A 23,045-nucleotide genomic window follows, 5' to 3' on the forward strand; every position below is an offset into this window, starting at 1 on the left:
GGCTTCCAGAAGTTTCCCATTTGGATAACTGGGCAAACTGGGAGTTGATCTTAAAGAAAGATTACTGAGGAGATCACTGAATAAAAAGAGAGTTACAAACCCATAATAGGTTTTCTTCAGTCTGTCTCTCTTGCTTGCGTTCACTCCCCCTCCCATATTACAGCACTGACATTAACGAGATCAACGTGACGATCGCAGAGTCCGTGTGTGACGTGCAGTCCGCCAACAGCACGCACATCATCTGCGTGACCAGCGCTCAGGGGCAATCTCAGGAAACCAAAGTCAGAGTCAGCATCGGAAACCAAGGCATCGCCAAGATGGTGAGGTTGATTTGTTTGTGTTTAGTAAAGTTACGCTGCTTCAAAGGACGGAAACAGTGCTGTCTGACTGATTTTATTGTTTCTGATTACATATTTTCATCCAGTGTTTTTTGTTGTTCTTTAGGACAACGCAGATTTCTTTTACATTGACGTGTGGTCGTCCAAGTTCACGTGGGGAGGTCTGTCTCCACCAGAGGAGGGCACATTCGCTGTTATTACTAAAGGCCAGACCATCCTGCTGGACACCAACACACCAGTGCTCAAAATGCTGCTTATTCAAGGTGCAAAAATTACTTCTTATGCAGTGTTTGTGAAAATGCAAAATTTGGAGAACTGTTGCAGAATAAGATAAAATATTAAAATAAAAAAATTGAACGAAATTCAAACTGTCAGAGAAACTCAAGTTCTTTTTGCGTTCAGGAGGGACGTTAGTGTTCGATGAAGCCGACATCGAGCTGCAGGCAGAAAACATCCTGATCACCGACGGCGGTCGGCTCCAGATCGGACAGGAGGGGGCGCCGTTCCAACACAAAGCCATCATCACGCTCCATGGTCAACTGCGTTCACCTGAACTTCCTGTTTATGGAGCCAAGACACTGGCTGTCAGAGAGGGCGTGTTGGACCTCCATGGTATGCACACACAAATTTATATTCATAAACACACATAAGGTATAGATCAGGTATAAATCAAGTTCCACATCCTAATTTGTAGTTCTTACATTTTTTTAGGATCTCTTTTAAGATTGTTCTGTTTAAATGCAACAAAACACTCATTATGAGTTAATACAGATGTTACATTTTGTTTGTAATTCCACAGATTTTGTCACTCATTAAAATGAATAACCAAGTTGCATTTTAATATTGTTGTTTTCCTACATTTTTCTGAAGTAAATATTGAAATAAATACTTCTTTCACCCTTGAGGTGCACGATCGTATCATGTAGAGTCAGAAACAGAAGGCGTTCAGCAACAGAAACCTCAAATAGCTTTGACCCAATTATTTCAAAAACACGCATTGCATGTCATGTAATAATATCATGTAATAGTAAGCTGACAGCATTTTTAGGTCTTGGTGCTCAAGGTGATTATTGTCACCTCATCTGTTTCTAAGGAACCAGGATAATAATCAAACAATAAGCCCCAAAGTGGACCAGTTTTGTAATAGTTGCTCAAGTTTAAAATGACCTTTTTTATAAAATCAGGTATTCCTGTGCCGATCCCCTGGACCCACTTGGCCCAAACAGCAAACAGTGGCTCAAAAACATTGAACCTGATGAAGGCGGTGACGTGGAAAGTAGGAGATGAGATCGTTATTGCCACCACTGGACACAGGTACAGCTGAGGACTGATTCATAAAAGCATAAATCCAAGTTATTCATCTGAGCTATAAAGCCAAAACATGGGAACTACATGCATTTAATTGAAATGTTTAATTTACTGCGAAAAGAAATGGACAACAAAATGTAAAATTACAGTGATTAGCAGCTGATATTATCTCAAGCCAAATTTTCAACTTTTTAAAAATTTGTGTTAATAATCTTAAAATTATTTTTACAATTAAAAAAAGATCCAGTTGGAAAGAAAACTGGACTTTAATATACTTGTCTATTAAATTGGTCAAATATTTCAAATAAATGTGCTTATTTAGTTACCTAAAGATGTGGAATGTGGAGAAAAATGTGCAACATAACAGTATATTAAATAAATTGCAGCAATTAGCATTTTTGTTGCAGGATGCTAGTTAGCAGCTAATTGAATTAACATCTCTAGTTCCCTATATTTAAAAAACAGAACATGTTGTTCACTTTATTACTGTAATAATGAATATGTGAAATAAGATTATGTAGTAAGCAAAGAACAGAATAAACTAGCCCTGCTGAAAGATCAATCTTATGGTTTAGCTGAGTAGCAGTAGCTACCGCCGCTCCGATTCTCTGGTTTTGCTAACCTGGATAGCGGGGAAATGTGTGCCAGGAACTGCTGACAATCAAAAGAATGGAGGGTTAAAGATTACAAAACGTCACTGAAATGCTGTTTTATGCATTCCAAAAAAAAGGTTTTAATAAATCTGCAGAAGGGGTAAAAATATATTTATTTATATTCCAGGCACAGTCAAGGAGAGAATGAGGTGAGGAGGATTGCCGCTGTGTCGGCTGATGGAATGACTCTCACCCTGACCGAACCGCTGAACTACACTCACCTCGGGGTGTCCGTGACGCTGCCTGATGGTACGGTGTTTGAGGGCAGAGCTGAGGTGGGGCTCCTCACCAGGAACATCGTCGTGCGAGGTTCACAGAATCAAGAATGGAATGACAAGGTTGAAGCCTGCCCGGGCGGCTTCAACACAGGTACTTAGTGATAATGGTGGATGAGGATTTTCTTCAGACACATCAGATGGGTTTTTTTTGTTATTGTCAGCCTTAAAGTAAAATATTTTTCTGTATATATAGCTTGAACCCTCCTCTGCTGTATCTGCATACTAATTCTGAGACAAGAGCAACACTGTATTTAATACATTTTTGCACTTCTGTGTCCTTCAGGTGAGTTTACCACCCAGACATGTTTCCAAGGACGGTTTGGAGAGGAGGCTGGCAGCGATCAGTTTGGAGGTTGCATCATGTTCCACGCCCCCAGACCAAACGAGAATCTTGCGATTGGCCGATTGGAATATGTTGAGGTAAAATGTATTTTCATTCTCTAAACATTTCTATACTATAGTATCTTTTAAAATTATTATTAGTGTGTTAAAAGTTTGAAGTCTTTGTGCTGTTGTTCTGCAGGTTTTTCACGCCGGACAGGCCTTCAGGTTGGGACGTTATCCCATCCACTGGCATCTGATGGGAGACATCAATTACAAGTCGTACGTGAGGGGCTGTGCGATTCATCAGACCTTCAACAGGGCCGTAACAATCCACAACACCCACCGGCTTCTGGTGGAGCACAATGTGATCTACAACATCATGGGTGGGGCTTTCTTCATTGAGGACGGCATTGAGACGCAGAACATCCTGCAGTACAACTTGGCTGTGTTTGTCAAACAAAGCACCAGCCTGCTAAATGATGACGTCACTCCCGCCGGCTACTGGGTCACAAATCCCAATAACATCATTCGCCACAATGCCGCTGCAGGGGGAACGCATTTTGGCTTCTGGTACCGCATGCATGACCGCCCTGATGGCCCTTCCTACAACCCAAACATCTGCCAGAAGAGAGTTCCCCTTGGTGAGTTTTATAACAACACTGTGCACTCTCAGGGCTGGTTTGGACTGTGGATCTTCCAAGATTTTTTCCCCATGAAGAACGGAGGGTGCCAGTCCTCGATCCCCGAGCCCGCTGTCTTCCGTTCTCTCACCACCTGGAACTGCGAAAAGGGTGCTGAGTGGGTCAATGTAGGCGCCGTGCAGTTCAACAACTTTCTCATGGTAAACAATGAGAAAGCAGGCATCGAAGCCAAGCGTATCGTTCAATGGGCTGTGAAGGGCTTTGGAGAAGACGGCGGGGCGACGGTGTCCAATAGCACCTTTGTGGGTCACGTGGACGAGCTCGGACTAGGCAGCGACTTCTGCACGCACCGCGGCGTCATCCTGCCTTTCGACGACGGCATGAGCGTCATTAACAGCAAGTTCATCAACTTCAACCGCAGCTCCTGCGCAACCGTCGGGGTAACCTCGATCGACGGGGTGTGTGTGGAGCTCTGTGGTGGCTGGGCTGCCAGGTTCAGTGGCATCCAGTACATGAACTCACCCAACAAGGCCGGCTTCAGGTGGGAGCATGAAGTGCAGCTGGTGGACACTGATGGCTCCCTCACAGGTAATCTTTAGTGATTTTATTTTCTCACCATTTTCTCTCTTATACGTGTATAAAGGTTCAGTTTGTTATGTAAGAGTAATACAAGCCTTCCAAGAATCATGTTGAATTAATCTTTTCAGAAATTCTATGTATTCAAACATTCTGCTACTTTTTCATTATGCATTAAATAATCAGCCAAAGCTAAGTAGTGTACTTGTTTAAGGAAATTTTAAACATCACCTTAATGCTTAATACACTTCTGCTCCTCTATTAAGAATGTTTTGTAGCAAGACTCTTTCTGATTGTTTTAAAGTAAACGTAAATGTGTATGTTCTTCACATGTTTTGGCTCTTCAGTCGGTTTTCTGCTTATTTTCAGGAAACATAAATCATGTAGTTGTGCCTATGAGCGACCTGCTGGATCCTGCTCACTGCTCCCAGAGTGCCGAGTGGAGCGTGGGTTTCCCCGCCGCTGTGTGCGACGAAACTGTTAACTTCCACCGTCTGGCATTTAACAACCCCTCCCCGAGCTCTCTGGTGGCCAAGAACGTCATTCTAACCAACTCACATGGTATAAAAAACTGTATTCGCTACTTTCAGATCTCATATAGTTGTAGAAGAAGCTGTAATTTGTTTTTGTTTTCTTACCTGTGTTGACATCTACTGGTGTTTAGAAGGAACTGCAGTAGAGATTTTACAACAACTGAAAATGCCATCAGGAACAAACTGCAGAGAATAATATTTTATCTTTATAGGAAATGTTAGATAATTATTGTGCATTAATAAATGCAAACCTCCTAACATGTAAACAAACATATAAATATGTGTGCTCTGTCTCTTAAATTAAACTCAGGGAGCTCCAGGGTCCCCTTTTTGAAGAAGAGACTAACTCATCCATTTGGATGGATGGCCTTGCTGCCCTCTGGACAGACGTACAACTGGTATTTTGAAAATGTGGATCACGTGACCAACATCACTTACAGAGGAAAATTCTACAGCTTTAAGGTAATCACGTCAAAGAACACGTGAGTAAAGTATGTTAAATTCGATATAGGGCTTCGCAAACACTGATGTTTGTCGCACGTTTCTTTGCATGCAGCGGGATCAGTACGTCATCGTCAACCACAACTTCACACAGAGTCCAGACAGTTTCCAGATCATCGACACGAGAAACGGCTCATTGACGCCACTGAGCTTCAGCAACAACAGGAACGGAGATTGGTACTTCAATAAAAGCTCCAACAACCTCTACTACATCGGTTAGACGCACCTTAATATGGATATATTGTACTATTTGATTTATCCTGTATTATTTTATTAAAGGAAAAGATCTTATGCATTTCCTATATATAATGTCACTATAATGTGTAAATACTACAATGTAAAAATGCCCAAAGTGTCTCGAGACACTCACTTTCTGATGATTCTCTACCCATGATGTCAAAGAGAGCAGATGTCATTAATGTGGTAATCTCAGGTGCGCAGCTCTAGATGTGCCCGAAATTCCTGATGTGCCCAGTTGATGAAATCACAAGAAAGCGGTCCATAAGTTGACAGAGGTGTTAGATAAAACGAGATTATACAAAGTGGATTTTCCTAACTCTCGCTCAGTCTTATATGTTAAAAAGCTTTTTCATTACGCTGCTAGAATAGGAGCAGAATGTTTTTAAAGAGAGAAAATTGCGTTTTTAATGAAATTGTTGCATTTGTTAAATAGGTTGTGCAGCATGCAGTATGTTTGCTGTGATAAAATATAAATAAGCGTTAAACTCAGGGAGGCCTGCTTTATCATCATCCTTCTTTTTATCAACTTTGCTGTTTTTGTACATCTTACCTTCATTGGGTGCGTGCTACTCTTGCTTGAATAAAGCATTCAGTAACACTGTTCTGTTCTCTTTGCAGTGTCTGGGAAGACAAGCCAGCGCAGGCGGAGGTCCAGCGTTGACCGATCTATGATTGACATTCAGACAAACTTTGCGGTCTTCCGCTGTTTCTACCCCAACTGCATCCCTCCAACACCACCGCCTCCAGCCACTCTCGCGCCATTACCTAGCCGCCGACCTGGTAACTTCATGTAAGTTGTTTATTATCTTTCTATCAGACGTTTTATGCATTTAACTTTTTCTGGTGTGGCCTTGGTCTATCATCAAAATGTCTGTTTTTCTGTAGCCGATGGTCCAATGCTTCTTTCTGGAAAGGCTCGGCAGAAAACAACTTCACCGAGCCAACAGAGGGTGCCGACGTGGTCATCCCATCAGGTAAGAAGCTTAAAACTAGGAGGTTTTTTTGACAACATTTGAACACAAAAAGATTTTTGTTTTTTTAGGAGCAAGTTTAAAAATTAATTGTCAAAAAAGTTAATTTCTGAAAATAAAACATCTATTATAAGTATATTGTGACTAAAAATGCCTCTTTATCCTTGCTAAACCACAGGGCAGTGGGTCGTTTTGGACACCGACACTCCTCTTCTCAACAAGCTCACAGTTATCGGAGTCCTTGAGATCCCCGACACCATGAACAGCTCATCTACCAGACAGGCTCGGTCTGTACCCGCGTACAACACTGTGGCTATAGATGCTGTCTACATCTCCATCCAGGTCAGTGTGATCAGTAATCTCTCCAAGATCCTCATCCAGAATATCACTTTAACATAAATTTATCAGCATTTATCTCCAGCATATATTTCATTATGACAGCAGCTCTGAGTGTGTATTTGCCTACTACATAACATGATAATGTGGAAGTCACAGGTACTGTTTGACTGAGCACGATGAGTTAGGTGATGTTAACATCTGTGACTCTTTCAGGGCGGCCGACTGATTGCGGGATGGAACGACGAGCCGTTCAGAGGTCAGCTGTACATCAAGCTGAGAGGGAACCACCGTACTCCGGACTGGCCTCTGCCAAACGGACCCAACCAGGGATCCAAAGTCTTGGGTAAGAAAACTGCTACCGACTCGTGTACTTGCCTAACCTTTTTTTCGACTGTAGTAAAAAAGTTTCCGTGTATGTACTGCAAAGATAGCTCCAACTGAAGAGACTGGTGACGTTTCTAAAAGCCTGTAAGTGCAACAAGACGAACCTTGCAGTTACATGATAAACATCACATAACTAAAAGCTAATATAACTGAAAAAGCTAAGGAAGCAATCGATGCACTGCTTTTACCACATGGCTTTAAATCTGTGTGACATTCTCAGTCCATCATTCCCAACAGTTTTCAGATTTGTCTTGCATGAGCCATAAAGCAAATGTGCCCTTTTTACTGTCCATACTCCTGCTCAGATCCTTATTATTTGTGATGCATAATTCAAAAACCAGGCTAAAGTACAAAATGAACATTTTTTTTGTTGTTGTTGTTGTTTCCTAAAATCTCAGAACTTTTAACTTAACCCTTCCATACCTGAATTTTGACAACCTCAATCAGGATTTTTTCTTAAATATTTTTATTTATCTTTAGGCATGACAAAAAGGTGTTTGAACTTCATTTTTTAAAACATGTACTTTTCAAAGAGTTTTTTACATGGCCAATTAGGTGGACAACATACGTTTAGACTTATGAATGGAGTATCGACTGACACATCAGTGTCCAATGTAGTGGTTTATGTGCAAGTATACCATCAACACTGACACAAATACAAGAAAACAGTCTTTGAATAGCTGTAGTGACCACTGTGCCTGAAAGGCTTAATATGCAGTATTCAAAATGCAAATTTATGTCTTTGTTCATTTTCTATGAATTTTAAATTCGATAATAATCAATAGTGACAGTTATTCTAATTTTATTTAAATGAATAATTCAATTTAACATAAGAAATTTATCATCTAAAACGGCAGAAATAATATATTTTCTTGTCCAACAGGCGTGTTCGGCACACTGGAGCTCTATGGACTTCCTCGCAATGTTTACCACACCAAACTCGCCGCTACTGCTAACGCTGGATCCAACACACTGACCCTGTCGCAGTCGGTCGACTGGCAGGTCTGTATAGTTTCCTCTAGAATGTGTTATTCCATTTTTTTATACTACGTACTGCATTCACGTGTTGGGTGTTGAAAGCTGATTGTATAACATCCAACTAAAGTCCTGAATTTTTATTCCTTGAGCAACAAAATCAATTTATTCTCCTTCTACCAGATTGTCGAGTACCTTTACTCTAATTACTTCTCATTGGAAGTGTTCACTTTTTGACACGCCTGCTTCAGGTTGGAGACGAGGTTGTAATCTCCACCAGCAGCTACACCACATGGGAGACGGAAAAACGTCAGATCGCTGCCGTGTCAGCGGATGGCTTCGTCCTGACCCTGAACCAGCCTTTGACCCACACTCATATTGGTGAGTCGTAGCTCAGGACTTGGAGTTATTGTTCTGGTGTTTCTTTTACATCAGCTGAAAGGATTTGTTCGGTCTGATTATATGAGTCTCAATAAAAAGCCTTTATGTGTATGTGTTGAAGCTGTAAGAATTTAACTTTAAGGTGTATTAATGAGGGGAAAAAAACATTATAAGCAAACCTGTAATATAGATCCGCTGGCTGCCTTCTTACTATTAAGGAACCACCTCAGTTATTAACTGATGTTTCCAAAGCAACACGCCATCAAACACTGAAATGTCTGCGTCATCTTCTGTCCACAGGTGGGACTGACTCTGTGTCAGGTACGACTTTCTCCTACACTCTGGCAGCTGATGTTGGTCTCCTGACCAGAAACATCAAGATCATCGGTCAGGATTATCCAACTATGATGCAAGACTCGTTTGGAGCCAGGCTGCTCGTCGGCACCTACTCCTGGGAGGGAATCAACTATAAAGGTAAAAAAAAGACATCGCCCTGAAGACGTGGATGCTGTGGTGGAGAAGGGGTTGAAACAGCAGTCAGTGATGGAGTGTAGTAGTGACACTGACAGAGGGAGGGAGGGGAAATGTTTCAGTATAAATAGACTGAATGGATATCAGTCGTGAGGATGACTCTCAGACTTTCTGTCATCATAATTTGCAATTTTGTTCTGAAGGCAAAGCTCAGATCAGGAACGTGGAGTTCTACCACTCTGGCCAGGAAGGCTGGACTGACTACAGCGACCCACGCTACTCCGTGGCCTTCCTCAATCTGGGAGAGGTGCAGCCCACACGCACGCACACACAGCATCTTTCCCAGCAACTGCCTGATCATAGAGGAGGATTAACAACTGCAAATATGATTTTTTATATCTTGTAGCAGAAGTTTATTTAAACAAAACTGCTGCTTTTGTTGTTTAATGAGAAGAAAGTGTCTGTTAAATCTGTTGGGGTTTTTTTTTCTGTGGTGAAAGGTGACAGAAAAAGAGTCATACATTCAGGGCTGCGCTTTCCACGACGGCTTCTCTCCGGCAGTCGGCGTTTTTGGAACAGACGGCCTTAATGTTGATGATAACATCATCCACCACACTGTCGGAGAAGGTAAACACTGTGCTGTCCGTGGCTCTGTTTTTGTATCTCATGAAGGCAAAATGGTTATAAATTTGATTTCAATTTCTCTTCTTCTGTGTTTCTTTTTGTGTTTTCAGGCATCAGAATTTGGGGAAATAAGGTGAAACTGAGGAGGAACTTGGTGATGATGACACTGTGGCCTGGATCGTACCAAGGCAGAGAGGAGCCTTTCAACTTTGACTGGAATGCTGCCATTGAGGTTTGTTTTCTAGGAATATCCAAGGAATAGGAATATATATCAACCACTTAAACGTAAGTAATGTTTGTTTATAATAATCATCTGGTCTCTTCTTTTTTTTTTTAAACATATTTCAGGTTAGCGAGGGGACAAACATCGTGCTGCAGCACAACATTGTGGCGGGTTATGAGAGAGTGGCGTATCGCATTGATGGCGAACCATGCCCAGGTGACATAGATGACTTTAATCAACAGTGACAGGCTTTATGTCCGGTGCTGGTGCAAATTTCTTCCTCTTTCAGAACAGTAAATTACAGAACTTCTTCTTGTGCAGGTTATATAAATGATAATGAGGCTTGGATTCATAACGAGGCTCACGGCGGTCTGTTCGGGGTCTATCTGAACAATGACGGTTTGCCTGGTTGCGCCCACATCCAGGGTTTCTTTGTCTGGAGGAGCTTTGACTACGGCATCTACTTCCAGGTATTAAAAACCAAGTCTCTGCTTCCTACACTTGAATAATCAGCCAGGTTCACCCAAAACAGGGCAAATAACCTGAGGGTAACAAAAGGAAAGAAAAAATCTGGGCATTTAATGAGAAGAAAAACAGGAAAAACAGGCTATGTTGGATCATGCACGTACATTTGGTCATATTTTACTGCATCAAATAGCTTTTTGCCATAATTTTCACAACGTTCCAGTTGCCTTTCCAGAAAGCAGCTTTAGCATTAGAAGTATAAGCTGACAAAAGCCTGTTTGAGGAATTTGTTCAAGCAATATGTAACAAACTTAATATGTGTTTGCTTTAAAAGGGTCCATGCTTTGTCTGAAAATAAAGATATAGTAGATACAATGATACCCTTTCCTCTTCCTCTCCCTGTCACAGACCATCATGAATGTCATGGTTTCCAACGTGACCCTGGTGGACAACGGCATGGGAATCATGCCTATGATCTATGGTCCCCCTTCTCTCTCCCATGAATTTGCCAATAAAACAGTGCTAATTCAGGTGAGATGCTTTATTTTGATTAACTGATTGTTGTTCTTCTGTGGGAGCTTTGTCTTTGCCAAAGGATTTAACTCAAATCCCTGTTCCCCCAGAATTCATTAATTGTTGGCAGCAGCCCGAGCTTCAACTGCTCAGACACTTTGCCAAACATCGACTTTAATTTGGCCACCACTTCAGGCCATCGGGCTCCCAGACCTATCCAAGGTAGAGTTAAACTGAAACTCTTAGATACAGATTTTGTCAATTTAAGAATAAAAAAGTAAAACCTGAACCACGTATACATGCAAATGCTAATAAACCTCTTTAACTGATGTTTCTGTTTTCATTGTGTACAGGTGGCAGATCTGGAATCTGCTGGCCAAATTTCCAGTCTGCCCACAACAGTGCACCAGCTAAGGCTCATCATGTAAACATGAACTACAACTCTATTAAAGGGCTGATGACAGTCAAAGGTTGGTTCAGCCTCTGCGATTTGGAATCAAACTGACTTTTTGAAATGATGCTTGGGAGCTTTTTCCCAGTAAACATGCTTCTAACTCCTGATTGCACTGGCTTTCTTTGTAGACACAACATTTGTCAACTTCAGAAATGTCTGCTCTTCTGAGGCAAACGTCATGTTCATCACAAACCCACTGAATGAAGACCTGCAGCACCCTGTGCAGATTTCAGGCATTCAGATGATCAACAGCACAGACGAGGCCAAAGTGTTTATCCACAGACCTGATTTGGGGTAGGTCACTCCATGCTAACAGATGTCCGGTGCTAAGGCTTTGATTAGAAATCTGTTTATAACAGAAACCTAAATAAATAAAAGGCAATAACTTGTAAAAATGTGTTTTTCACATGGTGAAGACATGACATGTTTTGTAAGTCAGCTGGCAAAAATGAACCTTTTATTCAACAAAGTAATCTTCACAAACTGACACCGCTTGTATGGTTTTGAAAGTGTAGAAGTGAAGTGCTAATGTTAAACAAAACTACAATCACATGACTGGGACATCACCACCAATAACCTCCACTCTTTGACATAATGATGCAGATTTTACGCAACAAAATGCATGAAAAGCTTTGACCTTTGAAGCTGGGTATTTGTTGATGTATTTTATGGAAAATGTGATCAAGTAAAATCTAATGTTTTTGTGCCCCAGTAAAGTAAACCCTGCTGACTGTGTGGACATGGACTGTGACGCGAAGAAGAAGAGCTTGTTGAATGACTTGGATGGGTCGTTCCTAGGGGCAGTGGGCGCCGTGGTGCCGCAATCCGAGTATGAGTGGGGAGGAGATCCCAGGAGGGGGCTGGGCGACTATCGCATCCCCAAAGTTATGCTGACAGCCCTCAATGGCAGCCGAATCCCGGTGAACCAGATTGCTCCAAACAAAGGTAACTAGAGCTTGGTGGAAGAGATACAATAGTGTGTCTGGTAAATGTTTATTATTTCCGTTGATTTACAATCATCAGGCTCTATTTCTTTAAGTTCAAGCTACTGAACTCAGTTTAAAATGATATCTTATCAGTTAATGAATACATTTTTCCAGCCAGATACCTTAGTGTCTGATATTTCCTGTCTTATTTCTTACATTGGTTTATTGCTTAATGGGTAAATTTAGTGTTCTGTGGTGGTCATGAGTTTTACTGGAAAGTGTTATATATCTAGTTAAAAATCTGTGCGTAGGTGTGATCAGGAGAACATGCACCTACATGAGTTCCTGGCAGAGCTACAAGTGCTTCGGCCTGAACTACAGGATGTTGGTGATTGAAAGTCTCGACGCTGACACGGAGACCAGACGTCTGTCCCCCGTCGCTGTGGTTGGAGACGGCTACGTGGATCTGATCAACGGTAGGATAAGGAAACGTTTTCCATCGTATGCTTAAGATCTTGGGTGTTGACGGTCTGTTTAAAAACAGCAGAATGAGTTTTAAACTCTGTTTTGTGTGTTTGTGTCCAGGTCCTCAGGATCACGGTTGGTGTTCTGGCTACACCTGCCAGAGGAGACTTTCCCTCTTCCACAGTATCGTAGCCACTGGTCACTCCTTTGACGTCTACTTCACGAGCGTCAGCCCGCAAAAGCTTCGCCTCATGATGCTCAACTCTAATCCATCTGAGGTCAGGCCACATTTTCAAAAATGCTGTTCTGAATGTATTAATTGTTTTTAAGGAGTAAAACTTTTAAAAGGCACTCCTGAGATAAATCATTAAAAAAAATGCCCACAAATACAAACCAGATGTCTAAGTCTTCAGATCAATCTACATTCAGTAACTAAGTGTCTTTTTGTTGTTACATTTGTGCAGAGCATCGTGGTGTCAGTGTTTTATTCCAACCCTCAGCGTCTGGATGTGTATGTAAATAATCAACTGATCGCTCCCACTAATGCTGAGTGGAATGCTGATAACACTAACTACATCTTGAAGAAACCGATCCTTGCAGGTACTAATGGTTTACACAAAGATATCATGTGCCGACTAGCATCACGGCTGATCAAAAGGACTCAAATGCTGGACTCACAAAGCAACCTTTACTAAGCAGAAGGTAAAAGTCCAACAAATTCCAAAACATAAATTAACAGTGGAATCTAAAGGTATCAACAAAGGCAAACACAAAATGCAAGACACAGGAGAAAAATGATTACCAAAATAAAACAGAAAATTGTGTGACAGCGAAACACAGGACACAGATGTGGAGACTTCACAACATACAAGGAACACGGGGGAGGGAGGATGGAAGTAAATATAAGGTGCACACAAGCTAAAACTAGACTTGAAAAAGTAGCAATAACTAAAACTGAGAATATATTTGTTAAAAAAGCGACCAGGAAATACCTGCTTCATAAAAGAATAAAGAAAATAACTATAAAGACAGGAACCAAAATAAAAGTGAAAATGAAAACAATGAAACCCATCTGAGAACCCAAATATTAATGCAACAAACAACAACAACAACAAAAAAAACAAACTATGATCCAAACCCTGATCAAGGTTTGACTTGGTAACTAAAGTAACTAAATAGCTTGATTCTCTACAACAAAGAAGTAACGTGAGTATTCTAACATGTTTTCCCCAACAATGTCCAGCGGAGAGAAAAGTACATCAGGTTCATCAACCGACTCTAAGACGTCTTTCAGAATCTAGTGGACGCCAGCCATTTTTATAAAAGATGGCGGGCTAATGTCACGTAGCCCTTTGTTTGTTCTGTTAAATGTGTTTTTCCACCCTTTTATGCTTTAGATGAATACATATTTTTTTACCTTTTGTCTTAGTTTAAAGTATCTGCATTCTTAATTTCTCGTCTTGTGCAAATAATCACCACAAATATTAATCAAATCAACAGGAAATGTTACAAGGATCTGTGTTTGTCATGTATGAATTATATCTGAAGATGATGATCTAAGATTTTCTGTGTTTAATCACTCCAGGTCAGTACGTCCCCGAGCTAAATGCCACTGTGGGCACCAACTACTTTGACCAGGACTATAAGATGCTGAAGGTCGTGCTGAGAGGCTCTCAACCAGTGGAGATCCGTACTGCCCCGGTTCTCGTCATCGCCTTTGGGTTCCCCGCAATGACCGACGAGGAGTTCTATGGCAACAGCCTGGTCCAGAACCTCGCCGTGTTCCTCAAAGTTCCTCCCAACATGATCCGCATCTCCAAGATCATCAGGGAGAACGGAGGCGCGCGTCGCAGGAAGAGATCCACGGGCCTGACGGTGGAGGTGGAGATCAAAAAGCCTCCTGTCCAGCAAACCACAAACAGCACCAATGGTTAGGAAGAAGGAAAAGTGCTACTTTATTGCTCATTAGGGTCTAATCTGTTCAGTTAATCATCATGTTTGCTGCCTGTGTCTTCTCAGATGACGAGGACTTTACACTGCTGAAGAACATCGCTGATGAACTGGGTCAGGCAGCAGTGACTGGAAACCTCAGTCAGTCCATCGGTTTTAACGTCTCCTCCATTGGCATGGTCCCACCTCCTCCTCCATCCTCTGACCCCAGCTGGAATGAGGTGAAGCAGAATAACATCTGCTCTGTAGACACTATAACAGCTGTTTTGATATTAAGATGATAAAAATACATTACGTGTGTGATGAAATGTCTCATATTTACATGGTGATTTCCTCCTTTTAACCTCAGGTGGCGACAGAGGAAGTAACGAGAGAGGAACCTACCGTGAATTACGTGTCCGGCGTGGACCGCCTGCTGCTGATCGAGGAGCCGATAGCCGGGGAGTTTGTGGGTCCTCTTTACCAGCAGCCCAGTCTGATGGCTGTGGATGCAGAGGTGAGGCAGCTCGAGATGTTTTACTGCACAGCCAGTGTTAAAGCTGATGTTTTGGGAAGGATGTGAGGTTGGTTTATCTAATTTTTGTATTATTAGATGATCTTTCATTTCAAACAGTTCATCCCCTTCTACCTTTTATTTAATTCATTCATTACTAACTCAGTGACCCAATCCATATAAACACTGCAAATTTCTCACACCTTGCCTGGATCAGGGTTGGATTATTTTATATTTAGGATCGTTTTAGTAGGACTGAGTATGACTCATCTGGTATTCTAGAAATGTACATTTCTCAAAGTTTCCATGATTCTTTTGTTTTTCCTCAATCCAATATAAAATTTGTTGTCTAGACTTAGCTATCATTCACACAGAAGGCAGTTTCACTGTAAATGTGGAGTGGACTCGAATGAATAATTAGAGTAAAAATAAGGAACATTTTTGGGACATTTATGCGTGAAAATCAACAATTTTACCTGAGTGGATAATCTGGACTTTCTTAGATGGCAGGCATTATTTATAAATTTCACCAGACAGTGAGCACAACGGTCTATGCGAACGTCGATGTGCCTGCATGTTTTTATGACCACACTGCCTTGTTTGGGGGAAGTTTACGTCACGGTGCACTAGCTACCCCTGCACCCCAGGTGGCACATTTCCAGCAGACTTTGAATAAGTTGAATACGTATAACAGGAATGACCCTATTTATTAGTTTCAGGTTGGCCATTCTTGTATTTTGCTCGTTTGTGTTGTTGTGTTTGCACATCTCTGTTGCTTGTGGGGCTCGCACACAAGAATTTCACTCGCATGTGCTGTGCCAGTGTGCCTGCACATGTGATGTGACAATAAAAAGTGATTTGATTTGATTTGATTTGACCCTCTTAGCCATTGGGTCTCGAGCTGTTTGTGTCCACAATGGAATATAATCAAGGATTAAGTCTGTTTTCTATATTCGTCCATTGTGTGTGTGTGTGTCCATTCACACTGACCTTTGTTAATGTCTGCAGGGAAACTGCGTCTCCGTGGGAGTGACGACTCTCATGGTTACAGCCAGCCTGAAGGACTCTGATGGAAACAGCGTTGGTGGGCTTGAAGGAAACACAACCATCCTGTTCAGAACCTGCTGGGCCAACTTCAGCGACCTGTCCATTGTTAACAGCGGTGCGTTCACACATCCTCACCTGAACCTAAATAACGTTTGAAAACTGGCAGATTGAAAACAGCTGGTGCAGTTCATGCATGATAAAAAAATTTGCAAAACCAATATGTGCATAAAATAAATATCAAGCATTATTTATGAAAGCAGAAACTGATCCTATTAGGCGTATAAGTATCTGTTCTTCATCTGCAGGTGAGAACCTGACAATGGTCTTCACTTTGAAGGACTGGGGCACCACATCCAGAGCCTTCTCCATTAAGAACACTCCCACCACCCAGATCCCGACGACCAGCAGCAACATTACAGAGCCGACACCTACCACGACCACTGGTCAGGTCACCGACGACAGCATCTTCGGCTCTGGCACCACTGCTTCTGCTGGCGCTCTGTGCCTGGCTAGCGTTATCTACACCGTGGCCTGCTGCTCCGATGCTGTCCCCATAGGTTAGAAGAGCTCAGCCCGCTTTATGAAGGATAATGTAAAGTCACGTTAACATGAAGGACGAAAACTAACCTCTTGTTTAAAGTTTATTGTGAGTGGTATATTTTTCCATTGCTTATAGCCTTCAGATCAATATCCATTAGAACAAAAATCTTCTCAGGTAAAAGGGATTTATGAAGAATACAACAACAAATAATCATTTTTACTATTTCATGAGGTAAAAGTAAAGCTTTTCTTGAATGATTTTGTGCATTAGATGTTAATTTCTGTTAGTTTTTGGGTTCTTTCATTGTATTTTGTGTAAGATTTAATATGGGTGTGAGGTCCAAATAGATTACCTCTACTTTTAAAAAGTGCAGCAGTGAAATTGAAACTGCAAACAGCTGAAGGAAAACAAGAAATTTTGCAACAGTTTTCTGCATGTTAATGATTGTTTGAAACTACACTTTCTTTTCAATAAATTGTGTTTTTTATCTTTAAGTGAATCTTTACTGTGTCACTGTCTCTTGACTTGTTTTTTTCTCATGTTTTTGGGGCTTTAAAAAACAAAGCTCGTTGGTCTGCCCTGGCAGCAAAGTGGATAGAGGCTTTTCACTGTTAAAAGAATAAAATACCAAAACATAATATTAAAAGCCCAGACCGCAGCGCTGTAGGCAACATACTGAAACGGAGCTTATATCTACTCAAAGAGAATGTGATTGGAGGGGAAAGAAAGGTATATGGAGTCCAAATTTTCATGAACATTGGCTTTTGCCACGACTCTTTACGTGGAGCGTTACAAGCAGCACCTTTGGGAAATCAACAGATCCAAAAACAAATACAAAATCAAATCACTTGGAAATTGTTTTGGATTATTGATTATTCATTATTTTAACTGCTTCAGTAAACATGAAACCATAGTGAAGCCCAAGATTTAGCAGTGAGGTAATGGAGCTGAGATTTGGGCCATGGATACAATGTAAACAAATTATAAGGACAAAAGCGTTGGGCCACGCCTCTTGATCTTCGAATTCAGGTGTTTTCAGCCCCACGGGTGTCTACAAATGTTTTTACTGAGGATGTAACTTTAAATATTCCCACCATTAAGAACATTTTAGAAGGGGCTGTAATAAATAATTTTAATGTCCCAAAATTAATTAAAAAAATGAAATAAAGAAATAATGAACAGCATCGTGACGCCTTTTTTTCATACCATGCAGAAAAGTGTAGTATAGTTACGCAGTTATGTCTTTCTTTCTAGAGTCTATTCTAGTCATGAATCTCAAATATGAGGATATCTGAATAATGTGTGGATTATAATAATTATTTCTATCTGCTGAGCACAGACTCTGTCCACGGTGCTGAAGGACGTTGCCTCTGTGCGCCTTTCGTCTTTCGTATCAAAGCAGTATCTCTTTGCTTCACTAGAGGGCATTACACTCCACAATAAACACTAAAGAAATAATGCACCGAGGCAACGTTACAGGACTCGTTCTGCAGAGAAACTTCCAAAACTCAGGCTTAAAACTGAAAATCAAATCAATTCTGATTCCATTTAAGCAGGTTTGGTGAGAGCGAGAAAAGTCAGCGCAGTTTCATGCACCATAGTCTTTTGAGCGCACATCTGTCTTTCCGTGAGGAGGGTGGGGGGTGTCAGAGGAACAATTATCTTTACAGCCTAATTTGCCCTCTCCTTTAAGCCTTTAGAACAATGTAGGCGTGTCCTCGTCTCCTGTGTTTTTTAAACTGCGCGCCGCCTGTCCCTCTGAGCTGTGCGCACTTTGCGGAGCAGCCACTTGCTGCACAGAGGAGCGGATGCAGAGTCCAGCTCTGGTCCACCCCGGCCACAGCTCAGGCTCCGACTCAGACTCAGGACGAGCGCAGAGGATGGATTTCTATCACTTCTCTTTTCTTTGCGGGGCTCTTGTGTTCGTGTGGGGCATGCCCTGTTTCCAGACTCTCGTTATTTTCCCTCCAGCTGCGCCGAAAAGCAGCAAAGCGGCGAAGATTTTTAATTCACAAGAAGCGTCTAAATATTTTAAGGAGTTTTACGCTCGACCCTCACAGGACAGATACAACAAAGCAGCACCTAAAGACTTAATTGAGCCGCATGACTACATGTTGTCTATTTACAAGACATTCTCCACGGCGGAGAAGCTGGGTCTCAATGCCAGCTTTTTCCGTTCTTCAAAAGCTGCAAACACTATTGCAAGTTTTGTGGACAGCGGACAAGGTATGTGGAGCTCTGCCGCGTGTGTGAGTGTGTGCTTGTACGTAGTATTGCTGGTTCACCTGTGACTCATACTCTGTCTCCCAGTTTAATTCAGTGCAGACTGCATTTGGGATATTTATCTGTCAGATTCCACATCTTTGTGGTATGTAGATCATCTCAGTGAGAAGGCATCTGACCCTGCTGTTTTAATGCTTTCCACAGATGACCTCCCACTCTCCCCTCTGAGGAGACAACAGTATCTGTTCGATGTCTCAACCCTCTCAGAAAAAGCGGAGGTGCTGGGAGCCGAGCTCAGGATTTACACAAAAGCGTCTGGGAATTTCAGGATATCGGAAACAGAGCCTGTCGACATCCAGCTCCTCTCCTGCCACGACCAGCAGCTGCTCGACTCCAAAACACTGGACCTGCAGGGTTCCCACAGGCCGAGGTGGGAGGTGCTGGACGTGTGGGAGATATTCAAGGAGCGACAACACCTGAGCCAGGGGAAGCACTTCTGCCTGGAGCTCAGGGCCGTGCTGGACAATCCTGAGAGGGAGCTGGATCTGCATCTTCTGGGACTGCACCGACATGGGAGGCCTCAGCAGAAGAAGGCCATCTTAGTGGTCTTCACCAGGTCAATGAAGAAGCAGACACTCTTCAGCGAGAGGAGGGAGGGGAGAGCCTTACTGGGCCTCGAGAAAAGCCCCAAAGAGAGGGGCCCTGGCACTAAAGCCAGCAGGAGACGCAGGACTGCTGCATCCAAAACCCGCCATGGGAAGCGACATGGCAGGAAGTCAAAATCCAGGTGCAGCAAGAAACCCCTGCATGTGAACTTCAGAGATCTGGGCTGGGACGACTGGATCATCGCCCCGCTGGACTATGAGGCGTACCACTGCGAGGGGGTGTGCGACTTCCCCCTGCGCTCCCACCTGGAGCCCACCAACCACGCCATTATCCAGACTCTGATGAATTCAATGAACCCTAGCAACATGCCTCCAAGCTGCTGCGCCCCATCCAAACTCAGCCCCATCAGCATCCTCTACATCGACTCAGGAAACAATGTGGTGTACAAGCAGTACGAGGATATGGTGGTGGAGTCTTGTGGTTGCAGGTAGTACGCCCAGCAGGGGTCGTGGCTTACCTTGACCTCCTGGGAATTGAACTGCATCGCAGTCAACGTGGAGGAAAGCCTGTATCTGAAATAAAGAGAACTTTAGCAAGATGGAGACATCAACTATAGTTGAGAAGCATTTTTCTTTCAATTATGCATCCAACACAGTCATCTTGATACCTCAAACATCTCTTTCTGTCCATCTCCTCATCCTTTTTTTGTTTTTTTTAAAGAAAATCAATCTAGTCACTTGAAACTCTGCAATTACCACAGATTTGTGGACAAATAAATATGCATCTCATCGCCAAATTAATAAAATACTAAATGCAAAAAGTTGAGCATGTTCTTGCAAAGATTTTGATGAAAAGGATGATTTCATATCTGTATGCTAAACCCTGCAGCTTGGTCGTATCCTAAAGAAATAAAATTTATTCAAACAACCACACAAAGGTAGTCCAGATAAATAAATCCACCCTGCAATAAATGTGGATGTAAATGTATTCAGAAAAGGCATTACTATGTTATCTTTACAAAAACAGGTTCTGGTAATACAAGCTAAGTATACGCAAAGTGGACGTTATGTGGCTGTCTGTTCACAACCATTTAATAACCAAATTTGTTGTCATAGTTAGTCAAACACAGCAAAGAAGCAGAAGCCACCACCATCTGTAAATATCAGCGTATTTGCTGATGGTCTATTACCTGTCACAAGACTGATACAGGTGATGATTCAGACATGCAAACTTTCCACTTTATGATGAGCTCAGCTCCTTCTGGAAGTTAGAAGCGTGAGAATGGTTTCCATACACAAATCCAGGAATCTTCAACAAAGAATAAACCTTCAGTTAATATACTGAACCTTTCAAAAGATCAAAAGATTGGATTAAATTAAATGTGTAATTTGTATAACTTTTAGACTCTTTATATAAAACTTAAAGGATTTCGAAAGGAAACTATATTAGCAATGAATCACCCACAACAATAAAACCATCTGCCAAACTTGGACACAGCTCTAACCCATGAGGGCATGGAGACAGGATGTCTGGTACCAGAGACCTGGTTCTAAAACATTTTAAAGAAGTCAAAAAACAGCTTTTAAGCAATTATTAACAATGAAATAAATATCTACTTTGAGTTTATTAAGCAGAGGTGTATGTCATCAGTGTGGTAACTTCATTCTTAGTTTGTTTCATATCTATAACATCCACTTTGCTCAGACACAGTGGCAGTGGCTCTTTTGAGCTCTGTTCTTTAAATGTGAGGCTTCCACGGATGCTTGGATTAGAATGGGAGTGGGGAGTCTGGAGGTTAAGTCAATGATCTGAGCTCCTTATCATATTCTTAGGTAGTTGCTTCGGTGTAGATGGGCATATTGTGCCCACTGCCATCGAGGAGTCTACCTGTTATCTTACTTGTCTAATGAACATCCACATGAAAGCCAGAATCTTAGGTTTCCCAGCAGATCGCTGCATTGTATATGGTTTATGTTATTCCCATCAGCTGTCAGTGGTTTTATTGTTTTGGCACAATTTTTCTCTGGTCATTTTCAAAAGAAGGCCTTGGAGTAAAAAAAAAAAAAAAACTATCCAGATCTCTTCATCTGTTAGCTCAGTGGTTTATATGATATGTAATAACTTTACATCCAGTTTCACTAGAACAATAAAACGTGTCCAGTTAGTTAATATAGAATTTTTGCTGACTGAACAAACTGACTGATTCCGCTCTTTCCAGCTGTTTCTTCTGTAAACCAAATCATTAACTTCAGGTAAACATGTTCCGCATAATGGAAGTTTTGATTTTTATCCCTGCCAGGATTAAAATAGCAGATTTTCAGCACCTGACATGGCCTATGACTCAGGGAACGTCTTCCGATCGACCAACGTTCACATCTTTTCATCAAAACCATCGTGGGGTTTCGCACCGCTTTATGTTTAAGATGATTATATAGATGCAATAACTTTGTCTGTAATGCACTGATGGTCAAAGGTGCCATGTGTAAATATTTGGTATGGAAATAATAATTTAAGTCATGTGAGTAAATTATTGCATTTACTTTGTCCGCTTTGTTCTGTTACAACTTCCAGACGGTGCGAGTTACACATCTGGAGGTTCAGGCTCAAATAAACACACATGGGTAATGTTTTTGTAAAGAAATGTGACAGATTGTGAAATATCAGATTTCTATCAGTGTTTTTAATGTATATATATAAACAGGAAATAATTATCCACTGAGACAAAAAAGAAAAAAAGATTATTTTTGGTGTTGTGTTTATCTTAGCGGCACATTTTAACTTTTCATACTTTATGCTCTGCAATATTTACAGGCATCCAAAAATAATATATTACAACAACTGATAGAGACAGTGTTGTGGCACACTGTGTTTTATTGGAACCTCTCATTTCTATAATAAAAGTGTGCTACTCTATGAAGCAGAAATTCCTGAATAATGTATTTTTGCAGCATTAAATAGTCTAACCAAATTAACATATAAAATGTATAAAGATGCACATTAAAACTTACAATGTTTTCTTGCTGATGTTTTGAATGTATTTATTTATTTTTTGACAGTTTTAGTGCTAGTACCATATAGTGATTACTCTTAACATGACTTTTTTTGTATTGTAAAAAATGCCAGCTCTTTATTGGCCCAGAGTCTGTAAACAGTAAATTAAACAACATTGTAACAGAAGGACACTGAGACACCTGGAAGATGCAAAAGTAGCATAACCAAATTGAGCCAAATATCAGCTGGTCTACACCTGCAGGAGTGCTGTTGATTCTCTTACTGACCCCAAACTTTGCAATATCTTCAAAATGAAGCATTAACTACTCAAACGCTGGTAACATTTTAATTAAATTAATCTAGCAATTGTCTTAAAAAAATAAAGAAGAAGAAGAAGAAGAAGAAGAAGAAGAAGAAGAAGAAGAAGAAGAAGAAAGGAAATACATGAATGTTTTCAATATTAAATTAATATATATATTTTAAAGGAAAACAGAAAAGCTCAAATTACTGGACAAACTGGGCTAACTGCAGATTAGCTAAATTAAAACAGGGTTTGTCATGCTAAAAACACCTACTGCTAACTGTACAACAGGTGTAAAGGAAAGTGTGAT

At 41.3% G+C, this 23,045-nt stretch overlaps 2 protein-coding genes across 2 annotated transcripts in view; both read left to right on the plus strand.

Annotated features, from left to right (window-relative positions):
* pkhd1l1.1 (PKHD1 like 1, tandem duplicate 1) overlaps window positions 1–17,056 on the plus strand; it is a 45,972-nt gene extending 28,916 nt beyond the window's left edge. The window contains exons 44-78 of the mRNA XM_080862683.1: window positions 164–320; window positions 445–601; window positions 741–950; window positions 1,523–1,652; window positions 2,427–2,668; window positions 2,861–2,997; window positions 3,101–4,130; window positions 4,488–4,679; window positions 4,962–5,113; window positions 5,208–5,367; window positions 6,011–6,182; window positions 6,278–6,366; window positions 6,542–6,705; window positions 6,916–7,045; window positions 7,970–8,088; window positions 8,313–8,442; window positions 8,743–8,916; window positions 9,117–9,220; window positions 9,414–9,540; window positions 9,648–9,769; window positions 9,886–9,976; window positions 10,082–10,230; window positions 10,634–10,756; window positions 10,849–10,960; window positions 11,092–11,208; window positions 11,321–11,486; window positions 11,905–12,137; window positions 12,430–12,594; window positions 12,704–12,861; window positions 13,048–13,183; window positions 14,169–14,513; window positions 14,603–14,754; window positions 14,883–15,029; window positions 16,035–16,188; window positions 16,379–17,056. Of these exons, the coding sequence (XP_080718809.1) occupies window positions 164–320; window positions 445–601; window positions 741–950; window positions 1,523–1,652; window positions 2,427–2,668; window positions 2,861–2,997; window positions 3,101–4,130; window positions 4,488–4,679; window positions 4,962–5,113; window positions 5,208–5,367; window positions 6,011–6,182; window positions 6,278–6,366; window positions 6,542–6,705; window positions 6,916–7,045; window positions 7,970–8,088; window positions 8,313–8,442; window positions 8,743–8,916; window positions 9,117–9,220; window positions 9,414–9,540; window positions 9,648–9,769; window positions 9,886–9,976; window positions 10,082–10,230; window positions 10,634–10,756; window positions 10,849–10,960; window positions 11,092–11,208; window positions 11,321–11,486; window positions 11,905–12,137; window positions 12,430–12,594; window positions 12,704–12,861; window positions 13,048–13,183; window positions 14,169–14,513; window positions 14,603–14,754; window positions 14,883–15,029; window positions 16,035–16,188; window positions 16,379–16,635 (6,403 nt within the window). The 3' untranslated portion in view covers window positions 16,636–17,056. The remainder of the gene's footprint in view (window positions 1–163; window positions 321–444; window positions 602–740; window positions 951–1,522; window positions 1,653–2,426; window positions 2,669–2,860; window positions 2,998–3,100; window positions 4,131–4,487; window positions 4,680–4,961; window positions 5,114–5,207; window positions 5,368–6,010; window positions 6,183–6,277; window positions 6,367–6,541; window positions 6,706–6,915; window positions 7,046–7,969; window positions 8,089–8,312; window positions 8,443–8,742; window positions 8,917–9,116; window positions 9,221–9,413; window positions 9,541–9,647; window positions 9,770–9,885; window positions 9,977–10,081; window positions 10,231–10,633; window positions 10,757–10,848; window positions 10,961–11,091; window positions 11,209–11,320; window positions 11,487–11,904; window positions 12,138–12,429; window positions 12,595–12,703; window positions 12,862–13,047; window positions 13,184–14,168; window positions 14,514–14,602; window positions 14,755–14,882; window positions 15,030–16,034; window positions 16,189–16,378) is intronic.
* Window positions 17,057–18,357: 1,301 nt separating this feature from the next.
* gdf6b (growth differentiation factor 6b) lies at window positions 18,358–22,452 on the plus strand. The gene is made up of 2 exons (XM_080862769.1): window positions 18,358–18,840; window positions 19,042–22,452. Exons 1-2 carry the CDS (start codon window positions 18,423–18,425, stop codon window positions 19,932–19,934), a joined length of 1,311 nt encoding a protein of 436 aa, XP_080718895.1. The 5' UTR covers window positions 18,358–18,422; the 3' UTR covers window positions 19,935–22,452.
* Window positions 22,453–23,045: the final 593 nt, after the last annotated feature.

Source organism: Rhamphochromis sp. 'chilingali' (assembly GCF_963969265.1).
Source record: "Rhamphochromis sp. 'chilingali' genome assembly, chromosome: 17".
NCBI classification, from domain to species: domain Eukaryota; kingdom Metazoa; phylum Chordata; class Actinopteri; order Cichliformes; family Cichlidae; genus Rhamphochromis; species Rhamphochromis sp. 'chilingali'.